The sequence below is a fragment of the Nansenia antarctica genome, assembly GCF_963989245.1.
Source record: "Nansenia antarctica genome assembly, chromosome: 9".
Lineage (NCBI taxonomy): Eukaryota > Metazoa > Chordata > Actinopteri > Argentiniformes > Microstomatidae > Nansenia > Nansenia antarctica.
This window is the reverse complement of record NC_137679.1, coordinates 20929613-20940935: the sequence shown is the minus strand read 5'-3', so window position 1 is coordinate 20940935 and position 11323 is coordinate 20929613. Positions and strand designations below refer to the sequence as shown.

General features: G+C 45.6%; 1 protein-coding gene across 1 annotated transcript in view; it reads left to right on the top strand.

Moving 5' to 3' along the window:
- Window positions 1-11323, top strand: part of tln2b (talin 2b) — a gene marked incomplete at both ends in the record, with an annotated part of 60167 nt that overhangs the window by 23328 nt on the left and 25516 nt on the right. The window contains 16 exons of the mRNA XM_080539325.1: window positions 59-172; window positions 387-500; window positions 1112-1246; window positions 1420-1548; window positions 1687-1789; window positions 5007-5215; window positions 5648-5767; window positions 6087-6284; window positions 7153-7292; window positions 7870-7963; window positions 8668-8757; window positions 8903-9025; window positions 9232-9375; window positions 9574-9735; window positions 9907-10047; window positions 10919-11100. Of these exons, the coding sequence (XP_080395451.1) occupies window positions 59-172; window positions 387-500; window positions 1112-1246; window positions 1420-1548; window positions 1687-1789; window positions 5007-5215; window positions 5648-5767; window positions 6087-6284; window positions 7153-7292; window positions 7870-7963; window positions 8668-8757; window positions 8903-9025; window positions 9232-9375; window positions 9574-9735; window positions 9907-10047; window positions 10919-11100 (2198 nt within the window). The remainder of the gene's footprint in view (window positions 1-58; window positions 173-386; window positions 501-1111; window positions 1247-1419; window positions 1549-1686; window positions 1790-5006; window positions 5216-5647; window positions 5768-6086; window positions 6285-7152; window positions 7293-7869; window positions 7964-8667; window positions 8758-8902; window positions 9026-9231; window positions 9376-9573; window positions 9736-9906; window positions 10048-10918; window positions 11101-11323) is intronic.

The following is an 11323-nucleotide window of genomic DNA, read 5'->3' as shown; positions in this document are numbered from 1 at the left end:
GTATCCATGGTAAAGATCTCTTTAGGCCTAACGATTTGTGTCAATGTCTGTGATGCAGATTGCCGCTAAGCAGGCGGCGGCGGCTGCTACCCAGACCATCGCAGCTGCCCAGAACGCCGCTGCCTCCAACAAGAACACTGCCTCTCATCAACAGCTAGTGCACAGCTGCAAGGTACAACCATCCAGATAAAGACTGACTACCAGGGAATTGAATTGCTCTTAGTTGGATTGGTAGAACTCCCTCAGGTACACTGTGAACACCATCTCCAGCAGATTGCTATACTAATAGCTTTTTGACTATTGCCGCTTTCATTATGTTGTATTGAACCATTATTTTGTATCAAATGATGTTTGTTTGGGTGGGTTGCTTGTGTTTGTGTGTGCAGGCGGTAGCGGACCATATTCCCCAGCTGGTCCAGGGGATGAGGAGCAGCCAGGCGCAGCCCGAGGAGCTGAGTGCCCAGCTCACCCTCATCATGGCCAGCCAGAGCTTCCTACATGTACGCCACACTAACACCCTGCTACACACGACAACTTCTACTACAGTCGCCTGTACACTGCTGTACACCACCACCTCATATGATATTGATTAAAACTATCATGATCACAATCCTAATCGTTGTCATTTGAAATAATGACCATGAGAGGTCCCTGGGAAAGTGTAGAACATGTTATCATGACTTCATCTGAGTCTTTAACACTTAATCAGCCATGAGGGGACATTTGATCCCTGTGAGTAAAAAAAAGTGTTATATCTTTGCACTCGATCAAATTTCAGGACCCTCCTTTCATGACTTTTCCTAGATATGTGCATTCTACCACCCAGTATCCTTATATCAAAAAATCACATCAGGATAAGCTAGTTAAAGCTATTTTGCAGTTTTTCTGTGTAAGAAGCAGGCCAATTTTCAAGCAGCCAACTAGTGGTCGTTGTGTGTAAATAGCAGCTTGAGCATTGTAGACGAGGCGGCTCTTTTAGTAGGTAAAAAGGCACAGCTGTTCTAGTGTTAAGCTTTCTGATACATTTTCACGAATATGCTTTTTGTTTGCGGTGTTCATGATCTCACCTCCCCATTGTTTTTGTGCTGTTGTTGTTGCTTCCTTCCCATAGCCTGGCAGTAAGATGGTGACGTCTGCCAAGTCAGCAGTTCCTACAGTGGCGGACCAGGCTGCGGCTATGCAACTTGGCCAATGTGTCAAGAACCTGGCTACCTGCTTGGCAGAGCTCAGGACTGCTACCCAGAAGGTTCAATCATTTGTTCAAGGACTAGCATCTTCTGCAAGTCGTTAGCTTCACACACAGCTAGCTTTACTTAAATGTAGATACTGTACCAATCACTTATTTTGAAATGACCAAAAAATTAATAGAGACACCTGTAGTGCCTAAAATATGTTCTGTTTGTCTTTGGGCTACTCTAGGCCCATGATGCCTGTGGTCCTCTGGAGATAGACTCTGCCCTCAACACCATCCAAACGCTCAGGTGTGAGCTTCAGGACGCCAAGATGGCTGCCATCAACTCCCAGCTCAAACCACTTCCTGGGGAATCGGTCAGTTCATCAGCATTTAACAATGCAATTCGAAAGCTATTTGGAACCATAGACGTGCTTAAATCACAGGATCACATCTAGGATGTACAGTAGATGTGTGAAAAGAGCTAACATGGTGCTCCTGTGTGGTCATCACAGCTAGAGAAGTGTGCCCAGGACCTGGGCAGTACCTCCAAGGCAGTGGGCTCCTCCATGGCTCAGCTGCTGACCTGCGCTGCCCAGGGCAATGAACACTACACAGGTAGGAACTCTTCAGGCACTGGACCACTCCATGCTCCAAGCCTGACTGATTCGGAAACTGTTTTACTGTACTTGACTGGTGATTTCAGATGTCATGTTTCTGAACTGGAGGAGTATTGAACAGTTAGATCTGTTTTGCTTGATAAACAAGGCTAAACAAACTTCATATCATAATGCTCCTTCTGGTTGTATTATATTACATCAGGCCCGTAGCGAGGAGGGGGGTTCGGATGGTTCAAACGAACCCCCCCTCACGGCCAACGGTCCACAATTTAAGGCTTAGTAACGTTAGCGTTACTAGTAGAACTAGCTACGTTATTAGCATGTCTGCTAGTCTGTCTTGTGAACATAGTTTTGGGGCAATACAAATATATGGGCAAAAGGTGATTTGACTACTACAGATGTCATTATAGTCTCACTATAGTAAATAAAAAGTTGTAGACGGGTAAATTCTCTGAAGTCAAATTTACCACCCCTCAGAGGGGAATGTCTTGAGGTGTCAAATAGGGGTGGGAATCGCAGGGTAACTCGCGTATCAATAACCGTACGAGATTTTGCCCCCGATACCGATAGTATCACGGTACAGCGAATCTGCGATAATCGATACATTGTAAGACAATTCGACAGCGATACATCACAATATCTGTGTTAACTGAAGAAAAAATACCACTATAAAGGCAAAAAGCAGGAATTATGTTTTTTAATAATTCACTTTTTTGCTGGTTGTGAACAATGAAACAAACAATAATTTAGTACTAGCCTACATCTTTCTTACTTTTAGCTTAGTGTCTCTAACATACACACACACTGACTGCAACTTGTCCATGTGTGCCTGCCATCATTCATACAAAATATAGTGCCAGTTAAAATGTTTGAAGGAAGGACTACATACAATGCTGGAATAGCCGTTTCAGTGAAATATTTTCGACACAGTATTTCATATCGGTTCCAGTGGTTCCAGTGTTTTCATCATTCGGCGCAAAACTTTGTTTTCAGCTACACCGTACGGGCGAAGGTCCTTGCAGATAAACTCAGCGATAGACTTGGTAATAGTCGTAGCCCTTGGGGAGTTAAAAGGAAGCCTTGCGTTGAAATATAATGGTCCCAGACTTTAGATTCGTAGGCTAGAGGTGCATTTCGTATTAGTTTTTCCCCGCTTTCCACCATTCATCTTCTTATACGTTGGTTCACCTCCGTTCTACATCACTTTATTTCTTTTTTCAAATATTGATATTTGGCAACGTTAATCGATAATCGTATTGCAAGAGGCCACGATACGATAATCTCTGTGTCAATATTTTGTCCCACCCCTAGTGTGAAATCTGTGATGTCATGAGTTGGGTTCAATGAGATGAATGATGATTGGCTGGTCCTTATCAATGTCATGATTAGTAGAATAATAAATAAAAATAAAGATAAAACCCAGTAAAGATATATTCTCCACCAAGAGGGCTGAGAGTGTTTGCAGAACCCCTGACAGGCACCAATAGATATCCAAGTGTAAATATAAATTCCTGATTTAGTGGTGGTGTTGGCAAGAGAAGAAGAGAAAAAGGATGGGACCTGCACAGCCAGGCATTTTCTTTGCCCCCAATTTATGCTCTCAGGGGAGTCGATGAAGACGGATTTGAATAGTGTGCTGTAACAATGAGCCGCTCCCAGGCTACGCGCACATTCGGGCCCAGGGTGCTACAGCACTCTCTCCTCATTAATCTGATTTTCACTAGATTTAACATTTCATCAGCAGTCGGCTCCACTTGGCTGGATAATGCAATTTGATGCAATTTGCTGCATTCCCCTCTCAGCTTTATGTATAGTAAGTACAGGCCACATCCCACATGGGGCTGTATTTTATCGTCTAACTCATTTGTTTTAACAATAGGGGAGTTTTAGATTGGCTTCACTGTGTGATATACCTACTGTTGAGTTGCAGTGGATGGAATTGACACTCTCTTTATGGGTGTGTCACTTAACAGAGCAATTATTAAGAGAACATACAGTGACATTTAAATGATGTAGGACTCAGCTTGGAGCCAGGGTAGTGAATGAATCATGGTGTGTCTAGAGGCAGAGTAACAATGGTAAGGGCAACACTGCGACCTGGGGCCTCCTTTATAAAACTGTGCGTAGGATTGACGTGAAAAGGTTGCATACGTACAAAAGCCAGAACGTGTACGCACACAAATATTCTGATTTATAACACAGTGCGTATGCACGTCCCACGCCGGTTTCCCTATATAAATCACAATCAACAAAAAAAGGTGTGCATGTGAACGAGTGTCTTGTCCCACCCTTTTAACCCATAGTTCCCTATAAATGGTCAGTGAGACGCCCCTAATTCATATGAATTCATACTGACTGCATGACAACAATGCAAAGGCAAATCCCAACAGAAAGGCAAAACAATTAAAAATTCAGTTCTGAGCAAAGAACACGTGATAACAATACAATAATATATATTATATGAAACTGTGCACTCGTATCTGCCCGACTGAGGCATTGAAAACCTATCAGTTTAAACTTAATTTGTCCTACTGTTCACCTTATTATTTCTGAGAATAAATGTCATAACATACAAGTACCGTATTGTTTAATAATTACATATCCAATTATATATGATTCCCTGCAAAGACAGATATCTCCGTTTGTATTCATTATCCTAAATCATGTTTTTTTGTGTGCACTCCAGGGAACTCTTCATTTATGTGTGTGTGTGTGTGTGTGTGTGTGTGTGTGAGAGGTCATTAGATTTATTTGACACAATGCTATCCATTTCAAAGCGTTCAAAGAGTTTCATCCTTCTGCCATCGGAGTCGTTGGTGCTCATTTCTCCAGTGCATGTGTGTACGTGTGGATCCTAGTGTGCGCGGAGGACCACACATTCTCCCGTCACATCCCCCCTGAAATAAAAACGGTCAAAATCATCCCCCTTCTAAAATTGCCATCCCCCCTTTCCATCCCTTATGTCATTTTATCAATGAACATGGTATTACTGACATTTAGTTTTGCACATATTGAGTACAATACTGTGGGCGAGTGGGCACGCACACATGCAATGACATTTTTCAAGTCACTGACACTGAAGTCACTGACGCTGCAGTGCAAAAATTGTCCCCATATGATAAAATCCACCATCCCCCCTGATTTTCTTTTACAACTTGAGTACTGTATGTAATCCCCTTCACTTTGTCTGTCTGTCTGTGTCTGTCTGTACACAGGCGTGGCAGCCAGAGAGACCGCCCAAGCCTTGAAGACGTTGGCCCAAGCAGCTCGGGGGGTGGCGGCCAGCACCATGGACCCCCAGTCTGCCGCCGCCATGCTGGACTCTGCCCAGTACGTCATGGAGGGCTCGGCCATGCTGATCCACGAGGCTCACCAGGCCCTGGTATCCCCCGGCGACACAGAGAGTCAGCAGAGGCTGGCGCAGGTAAGGAAGTCTCTTGTCAGGACACTCTCCTCTATTGATGTCCTCAACCCCCCCTGCAGGCAGCTGCATTCATGTTCAAAAACACCGCTGTCTTCTTTCTGGTTTCCCTTTTCCCTCTCCATCTGTTTTTCGTCTGATAACCGTTTTGTAAACACTGCTCCTCTCCATAACAATTATCAGCCTTAAGTGTTTTTCTGTTTTTCTCTCCTCTGCCTCCTGCTTAGCGGTCGTCTCTCAGGAGCACTCCAGTTAGAAACGCCTTATTTGCAGCGGATTGTTGTGCTGCGCTCGGAGCTTTGATTTGCATTTGAGATTTGCGTTTCTCGTGTCTCGGAGCTGTGCTTCTTCTCTGGCGCGGCGTAACAATAAGTTAATGGGCCGCCCCCGACTGAAACCTGGCTGATCGGTGCTGTGCCTGTGCTCTTGTTTCAGGTGGCCAAGGCGGTGTCCCACTCGCTGAATAACTGTGTGAACTGCCTGCCGGGCCAGAAGGACGTGGACATGGCTCTGAGGAGCATCGGGGAGGCCAGTAAGAAGCTCCTGGTGGAAGCTGTGAGTCTCGCTGCTAGTCTGGCTGTTGTACGGCCGGAGCCCTTGACTGTTGTCATGTTAATACACACCCGAGGCCTTTGTATTTAACCATGCACTACAGGGGCCACGCTAATACTCTCTTAACAAACATGAACCATTCATGACTCTTAAATCCCCAATCACAGGTTATTTTACACACCTGCGTGGCGTATTCTAACATTGTCATTGAACTCAAACGAAATATCAAACTGATTGTGATTGTGATGTTGAAAAGGAATTTGACAATGTTTTTGAGCACTTAGAGAGTTCTGTTTCTTTTCTCTTCTCCTCTCCTCTCCAGCTTCCTCCCTGCTGCAGGTCCTTCCAGGAGGCTCAGACCGATCTGAACCACACAGCGGCGGAACTCAACCACTCGGCTGGTGAGGTGGTCCACTCCTCCCGAGCAACCAGCAGCCACCTGGCCATGGCCTCTGGGAAGTTCAGCGAGGACTTTGACGAGTTCCTGGATGCCGGCATCGAGATGGCAGGACACACTCAAGTAGGTGTTGGTTATCCATACCAGGACGTTACTGTTAGAAAGAAAACAAGGAAAACGCTCGATTTGTTCCCCTGTGAAATGGGTTTTCGGGTAAATGTTCTGATGCCTGAAAGTTTTGTTTCTGCTGGTTAGAGAAAAGAGCACTTTAGCCCTAAGAGGGTACATCGGGAAATGCCTCAGAGGTAGTCAAACGTTGAGTGGTTTACTTTTTTCTTCTCTCTCACTTTTTAGCACTTAGGCTATTTTGATTCATTTGTTAATTAGACCTTTTCCTCTAATTCACTTGATCAGGCACATGATTGTCCCCAAGAGCGCAAACACAGTCAGATGTAACGAGATCTTTTGATGATTTTGTTGTTCGGGTTATTTTGCTCATTCATTTGGATCGTCTGGGATAGAGGTTGACGTAGGGTTCGTGTAGCGAGACACACGGTTCTTAATCAGGTTTAAAGAGGCCTGGTGAGGCAGTAGAAGAGGATTTGGTCGGAGGAGACGTTGAAAATGTTGCCCATAAGTCAAGTCTACTGCAGTATACAGAGTAGATTGTCCTATAAAGACACTTAGATTTAGATTAAGTAATCTAAAAATACTTTCTTTTATACATTTTTTTGTTTCTTTTTATTTTACTACTCGAACTTTTCAGTTTGTAAAGCCTCTTTGAGTGTCTCGAAAAGCACTATATAAGTCTAATGAATTATTATTATTATTATTATTATTATTATTATTATTATTATTATTATTACGGTCTACTGTTGCCGGGAGGGTTATGCAGCACTGATTTGAATAACATGTTGACTCACTCATCAACACGTTTTAACAATCAGTTCAGGAACAGCTGATGACTCTGGTGCGACTTTGCTGTTTGCAGTTCCAGGAGGACCAAATCCAAGTCATTGGCAATCTGAAGAACATCTCCATGGCATCGAGCAAGCTGCTCCTGGCTGCCAAGTCCCTCTCTGTGGACCCAGGAGCAGCCAACGCCAAGAACCTGCTTGCTGCCGCAGCCAGGTGAGAGGAGCCGTAATGGACAAGTATGACACGATGTGATCTCTCTTCATAAAACGAGCAGAGAACAAGTATGTTAATTGTAGTTTTTCAATATTCTGACCCAGTTTCCAAGTCACCAGCCGCTCAAGTAGACGAACACAATTTTTGTGTTGTGGCTGCTGTCTCCCCTCCCTGCCTCCCTGTTGATGGCAAGGCTAGGCTCAGCACTGGAGAGCAGACCCCCCCAACCACCCCCGGTGGAGTGATTGCAGGCAGCTGGCCCCTCTAGGCTTTGGGCCTGACTTACTTCCCTCTCTCTCTAATTAGCGGAGATGGAAGCCATGGTTCTGCTCTGCACTGTGAGGCTGAATGCAGGCTGAATGAACGCAAGCTGCCTCAACACTCCTGTGTTGAGTGTGTGTGTGTGTGTGTGTGTGTCACAGGAAGAAGAGGGGCACTGCCATGCGTGCCGAAAGCGGAGCTAAGATCCTGTATGTGAATGTGTGACTGTGTGTGTGAGGAACCTGCCTGTGTGTGTGTAGATGTGGAGAGAGATGGGAGAGCTAAAAAGCCCTGTGCCGATGTCCTTGTGTTTCAGAGCAGTGACGGAGAGCATTAACCAGCTGATCACACTGTGTACCCAGCAGGCACCGGGGCAGAAGGAGTGTGACAATGCGCTGAGGGAGCTGGAGGTAGCCGTTTCTTTTTTACACAACACGGCTCTGACTTGTTCCTGCTTGTTAACGTTCTCACCTAGATCAGTCGACTCAGAATGAGCGGTTTCTTACTCTATTTGATGAAGGAGATTCGATTGATTTTGAATCCTGAGGAAAAAGCAACATTGCCATTAACATCTTATAGGTTACAGGAGAGTGGGGCATTTTTAACGACTCAATTGAATGCATGTTGCTTTGGCTATTGGTATTACACAGTGTATGCACAGCAGTGCTTTGTCTCCATGGGAAAATAATTACCCAGTCATTTGCTTCCACTGTGGCTTGAGTCACTTCAGCCCACGTCCTCTCCTCTTCACACTGACTGACATTTATTACTTGTCTTCTGCTTTCACCATCGAGACAGTCTGCTCAAAACATAATGATAGACACCATTCATTTAAGCCCCATCAGTCCCTCTAATGGTGCTATTACTGTATGTAGCTAACAGATTAGCAGTTACTCTCCTAAGTACAACATAAAGCTCAACAACACTATTTCTATCTTAGAACTGAATGATTATTGTGACTTCAAATGATGACATGGATCTTGTTTTTCATATGGCTTTGTTCTATCTTGTGTTTACATGACTTGATGTCTGATATACAGTACACGCACCAGTCTGTAAGGAGATCACATTGAGTGTTCTCCCTGTTATCAAGCACCTCTCCCTCTCCACATAGGCTGTCAGAGGCCTGCTAGACAACCCCAGCGAACCCGTCAGTGAGCTCTCCTACTTTGAATGCATCGAGAGTGTCATGGAGAACTCAAAGGTAGAGCCTTTCAAAAACAATCACATGCGCCATAGGTTTTTAAACGTCAGACATTTCAACTGACAGATATATATACATACTGTAATGGAATAAACAGCTGAAGAGCTAATGTTCTCCAGTTGTTTTTCCGTCCCCCCATGTGCAGGTCCTTGGAGAGTCGATGGCGGGGATCTCTCAGCACTGTAAGACAGGCGACACGGAAGTGTTCGGGGATTGTGTGAGCGTGGCCTCCAAGGCCCTGTGTGGGTTGACGGAGGCAGCAGGACAGGTGAGACCTCTCTCTGCCTGGTACAGACTCACTGGCGCTCCCACTCCTCCTCCTCCCACTCCTCCTCCTCCTCCTCCATGCTCCCTGCTCAGGCCTGGCACACAACCAAGCCTTCTTCTCAGCTCTCTCCCCCTCATCTCACGTTGAATGAAGGAGAACGTCTCTGAAACTAAAGCCAACGGGCTGTCCTCCTCTCTCTTTCTCAGGCCTCCTACCTGGTGGGCGTGTCTGATCCAAACAGCCAGTCGGGTCATGAGGGGCTGGTGGATCCCATCCAGTTTGCCCGGGCTAACCAGGCTATTCAGATGGCCTGTCAGAACCTGGTAGACCCAGCCAGCAGTCCGTCTCAGGTGAGAATACCCATATCATGACTTACTGCTGAAAAAGTACATGGCCGTTGGCATTGGAGACTGTTACTTTAAAACTATGTTGTGACTTGAATTCAATTCCACCGTGAACCTGTTTTGTTTTACTATATGCCTGCTAGGAGAAATGTTTAATGTTTTTACTGCTTAAGTTTTTTTTGTTTGGTTTATTTGTTTTGTCAGGTTTTATCCGCAGCGACGATTGTAGCCAAGCATACCTCAGCCCTCTGCAACGCGTGCCGCCTGGCCTCGTCCAAAACCTCCAACCCCGTGGCCAGGAGACACTTTGTTCAGGCAGCCAAGGAGGTTGCCAACACCACAGCCAACCTCGTCAAAACCATCAAGGTGAGGTGCCAGGGCCCACTCCGGTAGGTAATGAGATTCTTCGTACGCCGTGCTTTCAGCAGAAAGTCGATCTATTGACCAAAATGTTTCCCTTTCAATTACAAAAACCTTGTTTCTAGCAGCGTTTAGTGTCAGCTTTAAAAGGAGCTGTCTTGTTATTGTTTGTTGCAGGCCTTGGACGGGGACTTCTCAGAGGAGAACAGAGAAAGGTGTCGTGTGGCGACATCGCCGCTTATCGAGGCTGTAGACAATTTATCCACGTTTGCTTCCAACCCGGAGTTTGCTAGTATTCCTGCACAGATCAGCAATGAGGTATGCCTGTGTTGCTTTTTCATGAGTGCCTTTTGTTTTGTTTAAAAGTATATACGTTATTGAAGGACACATTTTCAACATCGTTATGAAATGGAAAAAAGCAATACTGTGCTTGCATAAACGTTGTTGTCTTTTTTCTGCATAATGTCGCCACTTTATTCTATTTGTTTTGTTCATCCTCTGATGTGTAATACTGTATAAAACAAACTGCAAAAGCAAGTGCCATACATTCCAGGAATGCATTGGTTACTGCTTCTACTCAATTCCCTTGAGACAGAGCCAATATAGCATTGAGCCAACAATAGTGTGGTAGTACAATGCAGAGTGGTGTCTGTAGGAAAGCCTCGGGGAACTGGTTTGATGTGCAATTTCTCTTTAATATCAGGGGGGGGGGAGGGGGGGGGGGGGCTCAAGGAGAAAGCGGATAGATTTCATATTTTAAATTTAAGTCCTCACACTCCCTCTTATAAGCTTTATGACTGTAATCTGGTGGAGGGCAGTGTTTAACGGTGCTCTCTCTCATCACAGCTGCTCTCATCTTGAGCTTGTTAATGTAATTATCGAGGGAGGTTTTGGCTTCGATCATAACGACTAAAGGTATGCCTCTGTGTGTCCACGTAAAAGCCTGATCTCTAATCTCACCCCACCCTCCGCGCCTCCTTGATATCCACCTTTTGATATCCGCAAAGTCGATCAGCATATCCGCAAAGTCAGTCAGAGTTCTAAAGCAACTGTCACACACACACACACACACACACACACACACACACACACCTGTGTAGTGTGTTGGTATTGAGCTGTTAGAGGTCTGCTTAATCTATTGCTGTTGGCATCACTTCCACTGTTGTTAACCACCTGTCCCCTTCCTCAGGGCTCAGCCTCCCAGGTGCCCATCGTGCGTTCGGCTTGCTCCATGCTGGACAGCTCCTCCTCGCTCCTAGAGACCGCCCGCCTGCTCATCATCAACCCCAAAGACCCGCCCACCTGGTCCGTACTGGCCGGCCACTCGCGCGTTGTGTCAGACTCCATCAAGAGTCTCATCACCTCCATCAGGTCAGCACTGCCCTCCCCCCCCCCCCCCCATCATACACAATGATACAGGATAATCCTCTGGTTGTATTATTGCAGCTGGAGGCGTGCCCTGGGTAAACTGTCGGTTCCACTGAGCCGTAAATTATTGTGGTAATTTATCTAGCTGAGGTTCCATCTCCCGTGTAATATGAAAGAGCAGGCCTTAGGGCAGTGATAAGGATGTGTCTAGAATGCTATGGAGCTA